The following is a 22,547-nucleotide window of genomic DNA, read 5'->3' on the forward strand; positions in this document are numbered from 1 at the left end:
GCGGTAGGCCAACAAACCCTGGGTATTTCAGCCTAATGGCTGATTCGACCTGTTGTATATTGTCATTCCAACCTGAGGTATTTCATCCCGAGGATGATTGAACCTGGAGGTTGACTGGGCCTGGGGTATTCCAACCCGATGGTTGACTGGACCCGACATGTTTGATTGTATATGAGATCTGTTTATATGGTGGTATTTTGGGGGAAACTCACTAAGTTTTATGTTTACCCAGTTGTTTATGGTTTCAGGTATCATCGGTTATTGCTGGAAGGCGAAGGCAGGACTATACACACTCATCAGCAACATTGAAGATTCCGCATTTCTACAATCCTCTGATTTTTTTTAATAAATGTAAATCGAAATAAATGGTTTTCTTAATTAATGAATTAATAAATTAGAAAGTTTTACCTTAATAAAAATGAAATTTTTTTATTATGAAAATGGGACGTTACACATTTAAATTTAAATAATCTTTTAAGTCCCTTAAAATTAATATTATTAACAGAGATTTAAAATTCAAAATGTTTGTTAATTAATTACGTAGAATAATCATTATAAATAATCTTTTATTCCACTTATTTTGTTACGATTATTATATATATTATTTTAATTTCTCAATCGTTTATTACACGGGTTATAACCTAGTTGCATTGTATATTAAATGGTAACGACGATGATTACCTTCATTTATCTTTAAAAAACGACGGTTTCTTCTTTCCACTCTTCAACTTCGGATAACAATTTACACCCTCTATTTTGTACAACTTTATGGTTTCTAAAATATCATTAAAATCTTTCCACCTTTTACTTTGCAAAATATCATTTCGGTTCCTCGACTTAGAAGTTTCTAAAATATCATTTTCATCATTTTTATTATTTAAAGTTTTGTGCTTAATCCCTATATATATATATATATATATATATATATATATATATATATATATATATATATATATAATAATTTTCCTACATTTTTCAACCCTTTACTTTGTAAAATATCATTTTTAGTCCCTCGACTTTGAACTTTTTGAAATGTCATTTTCAACCCTTTATTTTTTAATGTTTTGTATTTAACCCACATAGTATGTATAATATGATTTTCCTATGGTTACCATCCGTAAACTTTATCAAATGTCACTTTCACCTCATCGAATTTGAAATTTATAAAAGGTCACTTTCACCCCCTTGACTTTCTAAACTTTCGTGTTTATTCATCCACCAACGGTTTTGTCAATGATACCGACATTTTACATTTATTTACCAATAAATGTAACCGTACTAACATATTGTCGCCACCATAACAGGCGTCTATGATTTTCCTACGATTACCACCCGTCAACTTTGTCAAATGTCACTTTCATCTCCCTTGACTTTGAACACCATCGGCTTTCTAAACGTTCGTGTTTATCTTATCCACTAATAGTTTTGTCACTGGTACCGATATTTTATATTTATCTACTAACACATACAATCACTACTAAAAAAACACGCCTTTTCCGAGGGACAATTTCCTCAGAAATTCCTAGAAAACCGCTGTTTCCGGGGAAATACCGAGGAAAAGTTGTGCGTAGGTAAAACCCTCCTAGGAAACTTTTTGTAAGGGATTTCCGAGGAAATTTTTGAGGCATTTCCGAGGAAATATGTTTTGTCGGTAGTTCTGAGGAATTTTCAAGGCTATATTTTTCCGAGAAGTTTCCTAGGAAATATATTTCCGAGGAATTTCTTAGGAAATATTTGTTCGAGGAATTTTCTAAGATATACATTTCCGAGAAATTTCCAAGGAAATGTTTTTCCAAGGAATTTCTTAGGAAATATATTTCCGAGACATTTCCTTGTACAATACTTTTCTGAGGAATTTCCTAGGAAGTATTTATTCTGACAGTATTCCCAACAGTTTTTTAGTGACACTTTTATAATGGATTTTCCTAGGCATTTTCGAGGAAACATGAATTATAAAAAAATAATAAATAAACACAATAAACCAGATTTTTTTCTGTCCAAAATGTTGAAAAAAATCTAATTCAAATGACCAAATTATGTTTGAAGTTTATATACAAACACAATAAACATATATCCAAAATATTATCCATTACTGTCACACCCCCAAACCAAGGATGGCGGAAACGTCCGGGGGTGGAGGACTTCATGTAAAGTATCACAACAACGAGTATAATAGTGCTCAAAGTAAATACAACCATCATAAATATAACTGAAAAGGTTACACCATAGAATAAGTTTACATGTTTCAAAATCAATTACATTATGATGACAAAATGAACTGTTTTACGATTTATCGTCTCATCCTCAAAATGCTGTTGGTTTTCCTGTTTCACTGATTTCCTGAGAATACAAGTAGTTTTGAAAAAGTGTCAACAATTAAGTTGGTGAGTTCATAAGAGTTTTGTTTGAGAAAGAAACTGTTTTCCTTGTAAAAGCGACAGAGTATGTTTCCAGAAAATCCAATATTTTCTTTATTAAGTGTGAAATGAATGCTTCTATGTTATGCGATAATGTACCCTAGAAGGACCCATGGATTCCTTCTATAATCGCCCAGCGTATATAAGTTATATAAAATTTAAGTTAAATAAACCGTTGAATATAGTGGGTCTGCCCTAGGTCCACAACCAAACAAGGAACAAGAGACAAGGCGGGCCCACCAATTCTAAGTCGATTGTGACTAGATTCTTATATAACTCTAGCATATACACTTAGAAATTATAGCTGAAGTCTAGCAATTCTAGATAAAATAGTTTTAATAGAAATATGTTTCTAAAGAAAATCCAATATTTCCCTTATAAAAGTCATGTAGTCCTAATTCCCAGGACCGAGAATGTGTGTGTGTGATTTGTACTTATAATGTTCATACTAGTAATGTATTTCCAAAGAAAATCCAATATTTTCCTTATAAAAGTTATGTAATATACAAGTATTTTTCCATACTTAAAGTAATTCATGTGAGTTAAATTGACATAACTCGCTAATTTAAAAGTAAAACCCGTAAATCTTATGATTTGTTAATACCACATGTGAGCTATTATAACCATGCTAAGACTCAGACGGCCTCGTAATACGACGTTCTTCAGGCGTCGCAAGTTAAATGACACTTGTCACCTCAGACCTGCCGGTCTAGCTGTTGCATGCATCTCAGGTACGGGCTTGTCAGACCCAATATAGATCTATACACAACTATCACGCTCTCCCTACAAGAGACTCTGGTTACAATTTACAGGACTTTTGACTTTGTTACTATGAAGGTAACACGAAGCGAATGTCTCACAAATTTATTCATTAACAGATTTACGTGAACTGAACTGAAAACCTTTGGTAAATGAGTTTGAAATGTAAATGATACATAAACTATACCTATTATAGTTTATCCAAAACGTTTGTAATGTAAAAGAACCCCTTTTATGAAAATACTTTAGTGCTATGAGTCCATAAACTATTACTATTATGTAGTATATGAAAAACCCATTTGTTTTGAGAGTAAAACCTTTCTCATGTAGTAAAAATCCATAAACTATGCTTATTATAGCTTATTATATGTGTTCGAATGAATGAAGAATCCTTATCATGAATGACTAAATTTCAGTTTATGATGATAAACTAACAAGAAAATACATTCAATATTTAGAACTTATTGTTATACACTTTGCTCAACATAATACAAAGTGTTATGAAAGTTATAAGCTGTTAACTAGTTTTTAACCTTTCTGCACTGTTTTAGAAAAATCATACGAAGTCGAAAACTGAATCCGTAAATTCTGAGAGTTCATAAAATGTGTCTAGTTTATTCATAATTTTTATTATGATTTTTAGAAGACTTTAACTTGTGTTAAAATGTTCATATTCACAGACTGGTCCGAATTCGTTTCTGAAATGGTAGGCAGTTTTGTAAAAATCACCATAAATCGTAGAAAACTCTTATGGAGATGTGCAAGTAGTCATTTTAAAGGTATGAACCTGAACTATTTGCACATTACACAGTTTTGAAAGATATTAAGTTTAAGATAGTCAAAACAGTCCGTGAATAAGACTCAACTTTTCTGATGAAAGCTGTTGTTTGAGTTTAGTTAAGTTTTTGGTGTTTTAACTTGTATTCCCCCCCTAAAACTTGAAGAAAACATGAAAATGTATGGGGTATGAACTCACCTTGAGTGATTTCAGTAGATGGATGATGAAGAAAAGAAGTGTTCAACTCAAGAACACTTAGAAGATTGCTTGAAGATTCGAAAAACTAACACAAATATGATGAAGTTTGTGTAAGCAACCTATGATTTGAATAGAAAGAGGTGGAATAATCATATGAAGGATGATAATACTTACCAAAAGTAGAAGAAAAGTCTAGAGAATAACCTTGAATCTCGAAATTTAGAGAGAGAAAGTGAGAGAGAATGAAGTTTGTTCTTTGGTGGAAAATGAGGGGAATGAGGGAAATATGAGGAGAGGGGAGGGCTTTCCAGCTCTTGACCAGGTGTGTGGCTGAAAAATGGTGGGAAAAGTACTATGGAATGACTAGGTATGGTGGAAGGACAAGGGTGGTTCATGGAGTGGGCATGGGGTGGTTGCTTGTGTCATACACTAAAGCAAGGTCAACACTCCACCTCTAAGTCATACCCATTAGATTTTTATTCCTAAGTAAGGATTTTCTTAAAAATATAATTAAATATGAATATTTAGGGTTTATTATGTTAAAATACGAGTTTGGGTGAAAATCCCGTGTTAAAATCTCGAAAAACAGGCTCACAACGCTAAAAATATTGGAAACCGGGCAAAAATTGCCAATTTCCGAAGTTCATGGCCGGAGGTTCGGTCCTAGCCCTTAGAACCGAAAGTAGAAGAGGAACCGAGAGTAGGGTTCGGCTGCGCAGGGTCGCCTCTCGGACTGAAGGTGCAGTCCTCTTGGACCGAAGGTGGGAAGGGGAGAGCCGAAGGTCAGGTCTCAGTTCGGAATGGTCAGGGGACCGAAATAGACCGAACCCTCGGTCCATTTCGGCTGAGAGGGTTTCGGTTCTGATGCAAGGTTTCGGCTCCTAAGAAGGTTCGGTTCCTAAGAAGGTTCGGTTCCTAAGAAGGTTCGGCTCCTTAAGAGGGTTCGGCTCCTTAAGGCTGTTTTTCGCGTAGACTTCCGTTTTCGAGCGGTTTTCGTCTAATTCGAGGGTCGGGATGCCCCGAGTGATTATAAGAAGTTGAGAGAGATTTCGAGAGAGATTTGAGAGAGAGTTCACATTCTTGGAGAGATTTCTCATACAGAGAGAGATTTGGGAGAGGTTTCACATTCTTGGAGAGATTTCTCATACAGAGAGAGATTTGGGAGAGATTTCACACACTTGGAGAGATTTCTCATTCAGAGAGTGATTTGGGAGAGATTTCTCATACAGAGAGAGATTTGGGAGAGATTTCATATTCTTGGAGAGATTTCTCATACAGAGAGAGATTTGGGAGAGATTTCACACACTTGGAGAGATTTGGGAGAGATTTCACACACTTGGAGAGATTTCTCATTCAGAGAGAGATTTGGGAGAGATTTCATGTAACATCCGGATTCCCAGGTATCTTATTTTTTGTATTTTTATTGAATATTAGAGAGGGACTCGGCGAGTAGACGCTTAAACTCGCCGAGTAGGAACGACGTTTGCTGACTGTATTAAATGAATGGACTTGGCGAGTCCATGCGTGGACTCGGCGAGTCCGCGCTGTTAAGTGAAACCCTAATCCTCGGGGCCTGAGCCCTATTTAAAGGCCTTTATGGCCTCCATTTGCGGCCAATGCACCCCAGAGGAACCCTAGAGAGAGCAGTAAGAGAGTTGAAAGCAAAAGGAGGCTATTTCTTCATCTTTTTGTGTGGTTTGGCTTGAAGGAAGATAGAAGCACACATCTAGAACGTGAAGGGGACTGGATCTGAGCTAATCATCTTGTGGTATCATCTTTGGAGGTATAAACCTTTCCCATTTCGTGTTATATTGATGGATTTCTTGCTTTTAGGGTTTTTACCCTCATTTTATGGAAGATCTAGAGAGTATGAGGTCCACTTTGGGATTATGACATCAGATCTGGACCCATAGAGGTCCAGAGGACCTTTCCCACTCCGCTTTATGCTGATTCATGGAGGATTGGAGACTAGGTTGCCATTTCTAGTGTTATTTCTCCATTTGAGGCTTGATATGGGATGCATGCACGTAAAGGTTGCACCTTTACGTGACTTTTGAGTGTTAAAAGGATGGATCTACTGTTTGGTGAAGCAGATCTGACCTCAAGAGATCTTTTGAGGGTTTTCATGGGAGGAACTCGCCGAGTCACTCTACTGCACTCGGCGAGTCCGGTCAATGTTGGCCGTTGACTTTTGTTGACTTTTAGGGTTTAGTCAGTGGTTGGTCTTATGAGCCATTAGAGGGGCAGATTGGTCTTTTTCCCTTCTTAGAGAACTTATAGAGAGGGGTTGACCTAGCCTTTAGAAGTTGTATTAATTAGAGTAATTATTTATGTGATTAGGCGAAGGCTAGCGCAGTAATTCAGAGTTCGAGATTTACCGAGTCACCCGAGGTGAGTCTTCTCACTATACTTTACCTTTAGTGGTAATAAAGCTATGTGATAGCGTATCTTGTATGTTATGTATGTGAGATGTTGCACTGTATTATTTCTATGTGATATATGATGTGTGTATTCCAGAGTTACAGAGTTAGAACCGGAAGGTTCACAGAGTTAGGACCAGAGGGTCCACAGAGTTAGGACCGGAGGGTCCACAGAGTTATAGTCTCGAGTGGCTAATATGTGTTACATGTGGTATTTTGGGGAACTCACTAAGCATTTATGCTTACATTGTTGTGTTATGTGTTTCAGGTACCAGTGAGGATCGCGGGAAGGCACCGGTATGATCAGTACACACATGGGGAGCTTTTTATACTTGTGATCTTGGGATATGTTTTCTGGAGTGTTATGTCATACAATGAGATTTTTATAATATTGTGAATGAAATTATGTTTTTAAAATGTGAAAAAATTGTTTGAAAAATTTGGGCGTTACAAGTTGGTATCAGAGCCTTGGTTTGAGGGATTCGGATGCACCGTCGAGCGCATTTGAACTCAAACTGAGGATTTGAGGAAAATTTTTCAAAATAGAACAAATTTTTCTAAAAATAGTAAAAAGATTTGAAACAAGCAGAGCAGAGCAGTATGTACGATCAGCTAGCGCCCGAACGGTGATTTCCCAAAATACCCTTACATTATGCGTTATGAGATATTATGTGATATGCTATGCATGCTAGAGTAGGCTAGGTATTACTATTAGGACTAGAGTGCCCTGATCTGTGATGCCTTAGCCTAGGAGTTACTGCTACTATGAGATGCTTCGAGAGTAAGTAGGTAGCAGCGAGAAACTTATGAGTGGTTTACTAGAGAGTAGCCTGAGTTTAGTGAGATATGGAGTACTGGTGACCTGGGATCCAAGGAGGAGGACTTAGGGTGAATACTGATGCGGTGTGGACGGTAGTATAGGGCCGTACTACTGAAGACACCGGAGCAGTGCGCACTCTAAGTAAGAATCCTTTGGGTACTATGAGAGCAAGTAGGGTCGAGTATCGAGTGCGAATATACTCGAGCGAGTCTTTGATTCCTTTTGTGTTGTATTTCAAAGACATCATGGTTGGGACGCGCCATCACCCAGGGGGCAGTGGTACCAGTGATGAGGAGATCCGTAGGCTGATTCACGAGGAGGTGGCCGCGGCCATCCGAGCCGAGATACCAGAGATGTTCGGGTCTATCAAGACCACGTTGATCGAGACTTTTGATGAGCGGTACGCTGCTCTCATTGAGGCTGTTGTTGCTGCGGCCACCGCAGCCGTCGCTGCTGCCAGGCCGCAGGGGGGTGACTCGTTGCTGTACCGAGAGTTCAGCAACACGAAGCCACCAGAGTTTGATGGGACGCAGGATCCGATTGCTGCGATGAGATGGGTTTCTGATATTGAGGGATGCTTTTATACGTGTTCTTGTCCGGAGCATCTGAGAGTTCGGTTCGCGCTGAACCAGCTTCGCTTGGGAGCGAAGGACTGGTGGAAGTTTGTGACAGCGCACTACACACCTGCGGAGTCTGCCGCAGTAACCTGGGAGAGGTTCACCGCTATGTTTCGTGATGAGTACGTTCCCCCGGTGGAGAGGGAACGTTTGGCCAAGGAGTTTCTGACCCTCAAGCAGGGTACCGAGTCTGTTACTGTGATCACCAAGATGTTCCATGAGAGGGCGATGTTTTGCCCTGAGCACGTGTCTACCGAGCAGGCACATATGAGTCGGTATCTGAGTATTCTGAGGAGGGACATACGAGAGTTCGTGGCGAACTCGTCATACCGGACATTTGCTGAGCTTCAGGCAAATGCCCGGAAGAGGGAGATAGAGCTAGAGACTCAGGCTAGAGAGGATGCGGAGTCTCAGGGGAGAGATCGGCGACCGGCACAGTCCCAGCCGGCTGCCAAGCGGGCCAAGCCCGCCGATTCGAGATCAGGGAACCAGAAGGGCCACACTTATGGCAACTGCGGCAAGGGTCACGAGGGAGTTTGTAGAGCAGGGTCTTGCTACAAGTGTGGCAAGGAGGGGCACATGGCCAAGGATTGCCCCAAGGGGTTTGCAGTTTGTTTTCACTGCAACCAGACCGGACACTGGAAGGCAGAGTGTCCGCAGTTGCGAAGGTTGCCCCAGGGAGCTTCTCAGGGATCTGTCCCTGCTGCCGTGCGAGTTACGGAGAGTCGGCCAGTAAAGGCCGAGGCGCCAAAGGCTCGCGGGAGAGCCTTCCAGTTGACAGCGGAGGAGGTCCGCGCAACGCCTGATGTCGTGGCTGGTATGTATTCTTTCATCTGCTTATTTTGGATTGTGGTGTTATGCTTATATTGTGTTATGCGTAGGTACATTTCTTGTGTGTTCTGTACCTTCTTTGGTGTTATTTGACTCGGGTGCGAGTCGGTCTTTTGTGTCGTTAGCCTTTAGTCAGCACATTAGTACTCGTCGAGAGGCGTTGAGTCGACCTTTGCGAATTTCCATAGCTGACGAAAGAGCAGTGCATGCCACTGATGTGATTCAAGGATGTGTACTCGAGATTTTCGGCGTTGAGTTTCCGATTGATTTGGTCCCGATTGCTATGGGAGATGTATGTGTCATCGTGGGCATGGACTGGTTGAGCAGATTTGGAGCGGCTATCGACTGCGAGCGACAGCTGGTGACCATACGAGACCCTAGTGGGGGAGTTCTTACAGTTTATGGCGAGGGTACCCGTTCTGGGTCGGCATTTTGTTCAGCCGCAAGAGCGAGGCAGAGTCTACAGCAGGGCTGTAGTGGGTTTGTGGCTTATGTGGTGGATACGAGAGTAGGTGCATAGAGACCGAGGTCGGTCGATGAGGTCCCGATAGTGCATGAGTTCTCGGATGTTTTCCCCGAGGAGTTGTCGGGTGTGCCTCCCGAGAGGCAGGTGGAGTTCCATATCGATTTGGTTCCGGGGGCAGCACCTGTCGCCAAGGCGCCCTATCGCCTTGCACCTCCAGAGATGCAGGAGTTATCCTCGCAGCTTCAGGAGCTGCTGGGAAAGGGGTTTATACGGCCGAGTAGCTCGCTGTGGGGAGCACCAATCCTTTTCGTCAAGAAAAAGGATGGTTCACACCGGATGTGCATTGACTACCGGGAGTTGAACAAGTTAACGGTCAAGAACCGTTACCCTTTGCCGAGGATCGATGATCTGTTCGATCAGTTGCAGGGAGCGTCTTGGTTCTCCAAGATTGATCTGAGGTCTGGATATCATCAGATGAGAGTGCGAGATGAGGATATCCAGAAGACGGCGTTCAGAACTCGTTATGGGCATTACGAGTTCGTGGTGATGCCCTTCGGGCTCACCAATGCACCAGCATCATTCATGGACCTCATGAACAGGGTGTGTAGATCAATGTTGGATCGATCGGTGATCGTGTTCATCGATGACATATTGGTGTATTCGAGATCCAGAGAGCAGCATGAGGAGCATTTGAGGGAGATCCTCGGAGTTCTGAGATCGGAGAGGCTTTACGCCAAATTCTCCAAGTGTGATTTCTGGTTGCGAGAGGTCCAGTTCCTGGGACATCTCGTTAATCAGAATGGGATATTGGTTGATCCGGCCAAGATTGAGGCGGTAATGAGCTGGGAGGTGCCGAGGACCCCCACCGAGATCAGGAGTTTTCTGGGGTTGGCCGGCTATTATAGGAGATTTATTAAAGATTTCTCCAAGATCGCCGTGCCTCTCACCAGGTTGACCCGGAAGGGCGTTACTTTTTCGTGGGGTCCTGAGCAGCAGGCCTCGTTTGAGACTCTTCGCCAGAGGTTGTGCGAAGCCCCGGTGTTATCCCTTCCAGAGGGAATGGAGGATTTTGTGGTGTATTATGACGCATCGATATCAGGGTTGGGTGCAGTGCTTATGCAGAGGGGGCATGTGATAGCATACGCATCGAGGCAGCTGAAGCCTCATGAGACGAGGTATCCCACTCATGACCTGGAGTTGGGGGCTGTGGTGTTCGCTCTCAAGATCTGGCGTCACTATCTGTATGGGGTTCGGTGTACCATATACACGGACCACAAGAGCTTGAAGTATTTGATGGATCAGCCCAACCTGAATATGCGCCAGAGGAGATGGTTGGACGTGGTAAAGGATTACGATTGTGAGATCCTGTACCACCCGGGCAAAGCTAACGTTGTAGCTGATGCCCTGAGCCGTAGGGCGGAGAGTTCCCCGATGCGAGATGTTTGCTTGAGATTGACTGTGATGACTCCGGTGTTGGACACCATTCGGAAGGCCCAGGCAGAGGCCGTGAGACCGGAGAACCGCAAGAGGGAGCGGGTGATTGGGCAGGCACCTGAGTTCGTTACCGATAGCCGTGGGCTTATGACCTTTCAGGGTCGGGTTTGGGTGCCGTATGCGGGCGGGACGCGCATCACTTTGATGGAGGAGGCGCACAGATCGAGGTTCTCGATCCATCCCGGGGCCACTAAGATGTATTTGGACCTGAAGAAAGATTATTGGTGGCCCTGTATGAAGAGGGATGTCGCGTGGTTTGTTGAGAGGTGCTTGACATGTCGCAAGGTTAAGGCCGAGCACCAGCGTCCGCATGGCAAGTTGCAGACGCTTGATATTCCCCAGTGGAAGTGGGAACATATTTCCATGGATTTCATCACCAAATTGCCGAGGACCGTGAGGGGTGTCGATGCAATTTGGGTGATCGTCGATCGGCTGACGATGAGCGCACATTTTCTTGCCATCAGTGAGAGCTCTTCTGCTGAGAAGTTGGCAGAGTCGTATGTGCGGGAGGTGGTATCGCGTCATGGAGTACCGATCTTAATTGTGTCAGATCGAGATGTACGTTTCACTTCAAGGTTCTGGAAGAAGTTCCACGAGGAGTTGGGTACGAGATTGCATTTCAGTACCGCCTACCACCCCCAGACGGACGAACAAAGTGAGCGAACGATTCAAACGCTCGAGGACATGCTCCGAGCATGTGTGTTAGACTTCGGAGGAAGTTGGGACACGTATCTGCCGTTGGCTGAGTTTTCCTACAACAACAGCCACCATTCGAGTATTGGTATGCCTCCCTTCGAGTTGTTGTATGGGAGGAGGTGTCGGATTCCCATATGTCGGGGAGAGGTAGGGCAGCGTGTGATGGGTAGCACTGAGATAGTGCTTCGGACGACAGAGCGGATACAGCAGGTTAGACAGAGGTTACTGACGGCCCAGAGTCGTCAGAAGAGTTATGCGGATAGGCGACGATCCGATCTTGAGTTCCAGGTGGGAGATTTCGTACTCCTGAAGGTATCTCCTTGGAAAGGAGTGATTCGATTCAGGGTGACCGCTAGGGTGGGCAAGGTAGCATATCGGCTGGAGCTACCTGTGGAGTTGAGCCAGATTCACAATACCTTCCACATGTCCCAGTTGAGGAAGTGTATAGCCGACGAGTCGGCGGTGGTGTCATTGGAGGATATTCAGGTGGATGCGAGCCTGAATTATGCTGAGAGGCCGATTTCGATCCGGGATCGGAAGATCAAGGTTCTGAGGAACAAGGAAGTGCCGCTGGTGCAGGTCCAGTGGCAACATCGGAAAGGGTCCGAGCTGACCTGGGAGCCGGAGTTGGAGATGCGGGAGCAGCATCCAGAGTTATTCGATGAGCAGGACTTCGAGGGCGAAGTCTGATTCTAGTGGGGGAGAATTGTAACATCCGGATTCCCAGGTATCTTATTTTTTGTATTTTTATTGAATATTAGAGAGGGACTCGGCGAGTAGACGCTTAAACTCTCCGAGTAGGAACGGCGTTTGCTGACTGTATTAAATGAATGGAATCGGCGAGTCCATGCGTGGACTCGGCGAGTCCGCGCTGTTAAGTGAAACCCTAATCCTCGGGGCCTGAGCCCTATTTAAAGGCCTTTATGGCCTCCATTTGCGGCCAATGCACCCCAGAGGAACCCTAGAGAGAGCAGTAAGAGAGTTGAAAGCAAAAGGAGGCTATTTCTTCATCTTTTTGTGTGGTTTGGCTTGAAGGAAGATAGAAGCACACATCTAGAACGTGAAGGGGACTGGATCTGAGCTAATCATCTTGTGGTATCATCTTTGGAGGTATAAACCTTTCCCATTTCGTGTTATATTGATGGATTTCTTGCTTTTAGGGTTTTTACCCTCATTTTATGGAAGATCTAGAGAGTATGAGGTCCACTTTGGGATTATGACATCAGATCTGGACCCATAGAGGTCCAGAGGACCTTTCCCACTCCGCTTTATGCTGATTCATGGAGGATTGGAGACTAGGTTGCCATTTCTAGTGTTATTTCTCCATTTGAGGCTTGATATGGGATGCATGCACGTAAAGGTTGCACCTTTACGTGACTTTTGAGTGTTAAAAGGATGGATCTACTGTTTGGTGAAGCAGATCTGACCTCAAGAGATCTTTTGAGGGTTTTCATGGGAGGAACTCGCCGAGTCCATAAGGGACTCGACGAGTCGAGTCGGGTTGCCCCGCGACTCGCGACCTGTGACGACCCATGGAGCACCGGGTTGACCAGCGAGTCCAGGGAGGACCAGGGACGTAGAGTACAGACATGTACTCGCCGAGTCACTCTAGTGCACTCGGCGAGTCCGGTCAATGTTGACCGTTGACTTTTGTTGACTTTTAGGGTTTAGTCAGTGGTTGGTCTTATGAGCCATTAGAGGGGCAGATTGGTCTTTTGCCCTTCTTAGAGAACTTATAGAGAGGGGTTGACCTAGCCTTTAGAAGTTGTATTAATTAGAGTAATTATTTATGTGATTAAGCGAAGGCTAGCACAGTAATTCAGAGTTCGAGATTTACCGAGTCACCCGAGGTGAGTCTTCTCACTATACTTTACCTTTAGTGGTAATAGAGCTATGTGATAGCGTATCTTGTATGTTATGTATGTGAGGTGTTGCACTGTATTATTTCTATGTGATATATGATGTGTGTATTCCAGAGTTACAGAGTTAGAACCGGAAGGTTCACAGAGTTAGGACCAGAGGGTCCACAGAGTTAGGACCGGAGGGTCCACAGAGTTATAGCCTCGAGTGGCTAATATGTGTTACATGTGGTATTTTGGGGAACTCACTAAGCATTTATGCTTACAGTGTTGTGTTATGTGTTTCAGGTACCAGTGAGGATCGCGGGAAGGCACCGGTATGATCAGTACACACATGGGGAGCTTTTTATACTTGTGATCTTGGGATATGTTTTCTGGAGTGTTATGTCATACAATGAGATTTTTATAATATTGTGAATGAAATTATGTTTTTAAAATGTGAAAAAATTGTTTGAAAAATTTGGGCGTTACATTTCACATACTTAGAGAGATTTGGGAGAGATTTCACATACTTGGAGAGATTTGGGAGAGATTTCACATACTTGGAGAGATTTCTCCTACTTAGAGAGTTTTCGGAGAGTTAGAGTGGAAGATATTAGGAGAGACTTCTTTTGTGACCTTTTTGAGTGTTTGGCTTCGCAACGCAAGGTTCTTACACTCTGTTAAGCCTTGTTATGAATGTTATACGCTCTCGAGGGGTATGGAATAATGTTTTATCGAGTAGTTTCATCACTTGTCCTGATTAGGGTTTAGAATTTCCGAACACGTGAAAACTCTAAGTGATACTTTGTATTAGGATTGCGAGTTGTACAATAAGAAACGTAATGGAAACCCTAATATACAAGGGTTAGATGAGTTGACCGGTTTGACTTGTTGACTTTAGTTGACTTTGACTTGGCCAAAAATTGACGGTTGTCACAATTACAACACAACTTCTAAACGAAGGTTTAAAAACAAACATAATATAAATGTCTAAACATAAAATAATATAATTGTTTTAAACTGTAATAGTGTTTACAACAATAATCTAAGGATAATTAGGTGGATTGCAAGCTTGTTGCATGGATCAATCTTGATGTTGTATAAGTTACAGAACATCTCCACCAAGAAGTCCATTACTCTTCAAAACCAAAAGAGTTGAAATTTATTTGTCATTATGACATCAATTACTCATTCAATATTTGTAAAGTAACAAGAAATTTATTTACCATTAGAACTTGAGGTCATCCATGCCATAACTTGATCACTACCGGAACCTGGGTCTTCAATGGATCTACAATTAACCAAATATTAAACAACTAACTTTAATAAACAGTGTGTATACAGGCAGTTGATTTGCTACAAATAACTTTAATAAACAGTGGTGATCAGATCACTTGAGATTAATCACTCCAAAATTAAGTTGTTCCTTGGGGTGGCATGTTGTTTAAAAGAATTAGATAATGGCACTTTAGTCATTTTGCATGACTATATATTTAAAACTCATTTCACAATGATCTGATGTATTTAAGCTAACCGTGTTAACCTCATGTACCAACAGAAAAACAAAACCCCCTAATAAGAGCCAAAAAGAGGTTCCTATTTGGCCAAAAGCAAAGAAAAATTAGAACCACATGGACCATTTCTGCTAGATAACAAAATAAAAATCTTCTTAATATTTATTAATACTTTCACGAGTATGATGATTATATTAAACAAACAGAAAAGGTTGGACCTACATTATCAATGTTTATGTTCTTTAATTGACAAAAAACTAGTGTTCATTGTCTACATCTCAACATCAATTCCAATTGCTCTCATATAATAATACTTGTAATTTTTAAGATATTTGTTTTGCTCACCAAACTCTGTCCTATTCCCCCTCTTTACATCCACATTCTTCAAACAATCTCTCTGATACACAACTAGCTTTAACCAAATATTAAACAACTAACTATAATAAACAATGTGTACCAGAGCATTCCTTGCTTGGTAGCTGCAACATAAATGGTAGCTTAAGTGATTCACAACCAAATCATTCCTTGAATGAATTTTCACTACCCATCAGGCATCCAAACTGCTTCAGGCAGCTGATTTGCTATGGGGTTAGAGGTTCTCCATTTCACCTACAATGAGACTAAAAGACAAACCGAAATAAATCAAACTCTTAATTTCCCCCAAATAACATTTTCATACTTCTTAGAGACAATAATATAAATGAATATTTGAGCTTAAACACCTTACACCACATCAACAGCAAAAGAAAAAACAGAGTCAAAGACCACAACAAATGTTAATGATCATCTCATCAGTGTTTACTAATCGATTGCTCAAACATACAGTAAGCATTTATATTTTATGATTCATATGACTCTATTCAGGCAGATAATTTGATACTTGAGATAGAGAGAGAATGATCAAACCTAGTGTTGGGAGGCAGTAATGACGCTGACAAGGGAGGCGAGAAGGGCGTTGACGGACGGAGGCAGTGACACGCAGGACCACGAAGTCACATAAGAAGAGACTGGAGAACGGAGTCGTTGGCCGGACGTTGACTGACTGGTGGTGAAGGGTTGCAGATCGACTGCTGCACCGCCTTCAATGGTGAGTTGTGGTGTGGCGTTGAGGGCCGGTTAGGTCAACGAGAGAGAGAGAGAGAGAGAGAGAGAGAGAGAGAGAGAGAGAACAAGATGAGAGAAATCAGAGAGGATGCGTGTTTACCTTACTCCAATGTGAGTGATCAGCGTGACTGAGAGACAAAGAGAAGGAGTGAGAGATCGGATTGCAAAATGGCGGCACAGATTTTCGGGGGTAAACCTAAAACCAGGAAGAGAAGCATTTTGCGGGAACTGAAAATGGTTGAATTTTTTAGAATGCGATTTTAGGATTTAAATTTTTCAAAATTTTTAGGGCGTTTCCTAGGAAGGTCCTCGGAAATACAGAGAAAATAGAGAGGAAATCGAAACATTTGTTTGTGAATATCTTTACAAACATTTATATAATATTATCATTAACTTTAATTAAGATTATTATCACAAATATTATTTTGAATATTATCAAGGAAATCAAACACATTTTTTTTCGTTTATTCAAATAACACCATCATTAGGATTATTTTTAGTATGTATGTATATGTATTAATAATAATAATAATAATAATAATAGTAATAATAATAATAATTTCATATCTAAATATGTGTTGAAAGATGTAGATTACCGTATAAATTAGTTGGAAAAAATAATAAATAATATCCAGCTTCCTCGGAAATACGTAGGAACTTCCGAATGACTTCCTAGAAAAATAATTTTTTTTTTCATTTTTTGGGTTCAAACGCCATTTTTTTAGTTTTTTTTTGTTATACATAAAATAATTTTAGCTTACCAAGTTATATTTATTATCCACATACATACACAAAAATAAATATATAATAAAAAAGAGTGTTTTGACTAATAGATTATGAAGGTGCAAACGCATGCATGTATATATATATCACATTTAACTGAGTAAGATAAAAACATTTAATGTATAACAAACTTGTATAAAATATGGAACAAAAAAAGCAACATTTAAACCCCAAAAAAACAAAAAACAAGTTTTAGTCCTAGGAAATCCCTTGGAAATACCTACGTATTTCCAAATGATTAGTGACAAATTTTATATTGTGTAGGAAATCCATCGGTATTTCCTATGCATTTCCAAGCGATTTCCTATAAACATAATTCGTTTTTCATTTTTTTATGTTCAAACATCATTTTTTTGTTCTATATTTTGTTCAAGTTTATTATACACGAATTATTTTTATTTCAACAAGTTCTACACGATATATACATACATACATGTGTGTACATCATCAGAACTCATTACTCAAAAAATTCGTTTACCATTTTAAATCTATATGTATGTGTATGTGTATAATATGTATAACTTGGTAAGATAAAAGATAAGTTATAACAAAGTTGTACAAAATATGAAATGAAAAAAAACAACGTTTGAACTTTGAAAAAATAAAAAACGGGTTTTGGTCCTAGGAAATCCCTCGGAAATACATACGTAATTCCAAGGGATTAGTGACCAAATTTATATTGTTTAGGAAATCCGTCGGTATTTCCAACATATTTCCAAGAGATTTCTTAGGAACATAATTCATTTTTCAATTTTTGATGTTCAAATGACGTTTTTTTCGTTCTATATTTTGTTCGACTTCATTATACATGAATTACTTTTATTTGATCAAGTTATACACGATATATACATACATACATGCGTGCACACCATCAGAACCCATTACATAAAACATTTGTTTATCATTGCAAATTTATATGTATGTGTACAGATGTGTGGTTGTGTATGTGTATAACATGTATAAATTTGAATGATAAAAGTATTTAATGTATAACAAAGCTGTACAAAATTATGGAACGAAAAAAAAATGTTTAAACCCTTAAAAAAACGAGTTTTGGTCCTAGGAAATCCCTAGAAAATACCTACATATTTCCAAGGGATTACTGAGAAATTTTGTATTGTGTAGGTAATCCCTCGGTATTTCATATGCATTTCCAAGTGATATCTTAGGAACATAATATGTTTTTCATTTTTTATGTTCAAACGTCGTTATTTTCGTTCTGTATTTTTTTCAACTTCATTATACATGAATTACTTTTATTTAACAAGTTGTATACGTTACATACATACATACATAGATGTACACCATCACAACCCATTACTCAAAAACATTCGTTTAGCATTATAAATCTATATGTATGTGTATGTGTATGTGTATAATATGTATAACTTGGTAAGATAAAAGTATTTAATGTATAACAAAGTTGTAAAAAATATGAAACGAAAAAGAACAACGTTGAAACCTTGAAAAAAAATAAAAAACAGGTTTTTGTCCTAGGAAATCTCTTGGAAGTACCTATTCATTTCCAATGGATTAGTGACAAATTTTGTATTGTGTATGAAATCCCTTTGTATTTTCTACATATTTTCATTATATATTTTGTTCAATATTGTAGACGAAACGTTTAATATTAAAATGGTAATAAAAAACCTACCAAGGAGTTACCTAAGAACGTTTAATATATATTTATTTCCTAGGAATAGCGTAGGAACTTCTGAGGGACTTCCTAGGAACTTTATAATGGTAATAAAAAAAAAACCTACCAAGGAGTCACCTAAGAACGTTTAATATGTATTTATTTCCTAGGAATAGTGTAGGAACTTCTGAGGGACTTCCTAGGAACTTTAAATATATATTTATTTCCTAGGAAAAGTGTAGGAACATCCGATGGTCTTTTTAGGACAATTGGTAAATGTTTGACATGTTTGGCGAGAGACATTGGTTCGAAAATTTCCTAGGAAATCCCTCAGAAGTTTTGAGAAACTTCCTAGGAACCACTTAAGCGAAACACTTCTAACGTAAATGTGAAGCTCTTTGGCATACTTGAAGAAAAATGATATGAATTGTTTATATTAATAAAATGGTAATAGAAAAAACTACTGAGGAACTACCTAGGAACGTTGAATATATGTTTATTTCCTAGGAAAAGCGTAGGAACTTCCGAGGGACTTCCGAGGACGACGAATTCATTGGTATTTCCTACTTATTACCGAGGAACTTCTAAGGAAATGTCAGAAAGACGTTTTTCTCGAAAATTCCTCGATAACGCGTAGGAAGTAGCGAGAAAATTCTGGTCCTAGGAAATTTTTGTAGGAAACTCCACATTTTTCTAGTAGTGAATGGTTCTTAACTTTTATCAATATAATCGTTAGAATTCAATTTATAAATTATATTGACGCCACGATAACGCGGTGGACAAAATACTAGTTCATTATCATTATCATTTATCAAACTAGACAACCACTTTGAAAAAGAAAACTATTAATAAAAAGACTTCCACAATAAAATATAAGCTTATTAGAAGTTTTAAACTGCTATAAAAAAAAATTGATGAAAAATAATTTATTCCGATAGAAAACTTCTAATAATTTATTTTTTTTATAAGTTACCTCATATTTATTTATTAGTTTATAAAAGCTTATTACCTAATAAAAAACAAATTTTTTTTTTCTAAACACTCATTAGTCCAAATTAAATTGTAAATACACAGATTTTCTTATTCCCTTATCTGCTAGATTCTATTTTAAAAAAATGGAAATGTAGCCGAACTTATCGTAATCTAAAGGATGATAACGACAAAATCCAGCTCCCAACACTCATTTACACTGTTTGCTGCATACATATTCTGTCGTCTTGTTCAAGTTCGCCGTACAGACGTACAGCCACGTGATCACCCTCTTCTCCTCACGTGGCCACCACTGTTTCACAAAACTATAAATCCTAATCCATAAAGTACCACCCTTTTGTCCTCTTGTCTCTGCTGGCACTTCTGCTGACACGTATGAAGCCATTTCGCCACTTGCCGCCATGCATGCTTCCACTTCATCCTCGCTTCGGACACCTCATATGATGATCCATTACAGGAGTTTCACTATATATAGATGTAGATGATTGGAAGACAATCAGCAAGTCAAACCGGAAAATATGGAAGTTAAAGGAAGAATTTGCTTGGTTTTGTCGTTGTTTGTAGCTGTGTGCCTTGTTTCTGCCACCGTGAGTCTAGCTCGGAGCGAAAGAGATCGAGAACTCGGTATTTGCAAGCTCAAGTGCGAGGAGCTTCGGGGGGTGGAGCAAGATGAAAAGCTAAGTTGCAAGCAAAGTTGCGAAAAGTACCATCAAGAGAAGCAGAAAAGGGAAAGAGAAGGTGGCCAGGAAAGAGAAAGAGGACACTCCGGCGCGGGTGGTGGTCAATACGACATCGTTTTTGCTAACATAGAACGTGAACTCCGTGAGATGGTGGGGAAATGCCACCAGAGTTGCCAGGTAATTAATGTGAACTATAAATACTTTCCGATCGATGGATTTGTGAACAACGATTTGCATATTCTCAAAATCCTTTAATTCCGGTATGATCACTAGGGGAGCAAAGGAGAGCAAGAGAATCCGGAATGCTTCCGGACATGCATGGAGCAATACGGCCGACCGGAGCAAGGGAAGCGTCGCGGCAGAGGTGGTGATGACACCAGCATGAGTCAAAAGAGCCGGAAAGGCGAAAGGGAGTATGGGAAAGGACAACAATTAAATAACCCTTACGTCTTTGAAGATCATCACTTCACAACAAAGATAGAAAGCGAGCAAGGGAGTGTTAGGGTTCTGCAGAAGTTCACTGATCGATCGGAACTTTTCCAAGGTATCGGGAAATACCGTGTGGCAATTCTCGAAGCCCAACCGCAGACTTTCATAATCCCAAACCATTGGGATGCAGACGCTCTTTTCTTCGTTGCAAATGGTATCAAAACTTCTTGGATCGCCATGAACCAATTAAGCTTCAAATTATATTTCAAATCTTTTAACGGGTTTTGATCAATTTCATAGGAGAGGGGACTATCAGTTTGATCAACACAGAAAATTCATTAGAAAATCACAACATAAAACGTGGCGATATTTTCCGAGTACCCGCCGGAATCAACGCGTATCTGATTAACCGACACAACAACGAAAAACTTGTGTTGGTCAAGATCCTACATTCCATCTCCGTCCCCGGTGAATTGCAGGTGAGATTCGAATTCATCTCATAATTAGTTGGGATTACTACATTCAGATCGAGGAAATTAATTGTGTTGATTACATTTATGATTTCAGACATTCGTCGGCGTAGGAGGTGACAACCCCGAATCATCGTTTTTCAATGCATTCAGCAACGAAGTTCTTCAAGCTGCATTCGATGTAAGTCTCGTTTGTTTGGAATCTACGATGAAATGATGGATATCGAGTGTTGATGTTTGCGAATTCTTGTATAGATGGATCGAGATTCGCTGGAGAAACTGTTTGGGCAGAAGAAGCAACAACAAGGGATGTTCAAGAAAGCTACGGAGGAACAAATCAGAGCGTTGAGTGGCAAAGACGAAACTCGAACATGGCCGTTTGGAGAAAGAAAGGGTCCTTACAATATCTACAAGGAGAAGCCATCGGTCCAAAACGAGCATGGAAACCTCCATGAGGTAGATTCCAAAGATTTTTCGGATCTTCGAGACATGAATGTCGCCTTTTCGTTGTTCAACATAACACAGGTGTGTGTTTCTCTAAACTCTGGCACAGTTTCTCGAACAAAATTAATAAAAATAGAGTAATAATGGTATTGATTTGGTAGGGATCAATGGCGGGGCCGTTTTACAACACAAAGACGACGACGGTGTTGGTGGTGGCCGACGGTGTCGGCCTATTTGAGATGGCATGCCCTCACTTATCCGAGCAAACTGGTAGGAACATTGAAACTTTGCCTGGTTACGAGAAAGTGAACTCTCAGATTCGACGGGGAACCGTGGTGGTGATTCCGGCTGGTCACCCTGTTGTACTTGAAGCTTCCGGCGAGCAGAATCTGGAAGTGATAGGATTCGGGCTGAACTCAGATCGAAACGAGTGGTTCCCACTTGCCGGAAGGGACAATGTGATGAGCCAATGGGAGGATGAGGCGATGGAGCTGACATTCGGCATTCCGGCGAATGAGGTTCAAAAGGTGATAGAGAAGCAGAAGAAGAAGCTATTCTTCAAGGGTCCGGTGAGACGCGGTCGTGCTTTTGCCTAAACTTATGTGGTTGTTGAGTTTTGACGTTGTAATCGATGGTAATTAATGTGCTAACAATGTTTATATAAATAAAACGGCCTTTCCTTTCGTGTGTTGTATCAACTATCAAAGTTGGCAACACATTTTTCTTAGCTCATTTCCAACTTGTTTCCTTTTTGTTCGACTCATTTTCTATTAGTTAATTCTTTAATCGGTTAAGGTAAATATATAATCCATATTCGTAAAAAGTAAAAACTTGTCTATCAAAAAGTTTTGATAGTGTATATATTAAAATTAAAATTAAGGAAAGAAATGATCCCCAATAAGATATGAAATGACAATAGTAAACACAAACATTGCCAGTATCAACATATGACCTCCAAATATATGTCTCATGATATGTGGTAGATTTAATCCATAGAAAACAGTATATAGAAATTACTTAACATGTGGCATCGTATGAAAATAACAGTTGTAAGTGTGAATTAAGGCTATCCAAACAAGCCTTCTTTATTCAATAAAGCCTGCAATTCGATCCGGGACCTTTGAGAATCTCTTTGTTTTTCTGGTTCTAATTATTAACAT

At 40.0% G+C, this 22,547-nt stretch overlaps 1 protein-coding gene across 1 annotated transcript; it reads left to right on the forward strand.

Annotated features, from left to right (window-relative positions):
- The first annotated feature begins 19,791 nt into the window (after nt 1-19,791).
- Nucleotides 19,792-22,119, forward strand: PAP85 (cupin family protein). The gene is made up of 6 exons (XM_079071738.1): nt 19,792-20,221; nt 20,318-20,687; nt 20,774-20,952; nt 21,041-21,124; nt 21,199-21,468; nt 21,549-22,119. The coding sequence occupies exons 1-6, from the start codon at nt 19,883-19,885 to the stop codon at nt 21,981-21,983; spliced, it is 1,677 nt and encodes a 558-aa protein (XP_078927864.1). The 5' UTR covers nt 19,792-19,882; the 3' UTR covers nt 21,984-22,119.
- Nucleotides 22,120-22,547: the final 428 nt, after the last annotated feature.

The sequence above is a fragment of the Lactuca virosa genome, chromosome 9 (assembly GCF_052849685.1).
Source record: "Lactuca virosa cultivar CGN04683 chromosome 9, Lactuca_virosa_CGN04683_v6, whole genome shotgun sequence".
NCBI lineage: Eukaryota > Viridiplantae > Streptophyta > Magnoliopsida > Asterales > Asteraceae > Lactuca > Lactuca virosa.

What these genes read in the sequence shown, in the direction of transcription:
- PAP85 (XM_079071738.1), top strand. Translation starts at nt 19,883, where the DNA reads ATGGAAGTTAAAGGAAGAATTTGCTTGGTTTTGTCGTTGTTTGTAGCT. An exon ending in CCGTCCCCGGTGAATTGCAG is followed by an intron (nt 20,953 to 21,040) that starts GTGAGATTCGAA and finishes TTATGATTTCAG; the next exon opens with ACATTCGTCGGCGTAGGAGG. An exon ending in TTCTTCAAGCTGCATTCGAT is followed by an intron (nt 21,125 to 21,198) that starts GTAAGTCTCGTT and finishes ATTCTTGTATAG; the next exon opens with ATGGATCGAGATTCGCTGGA.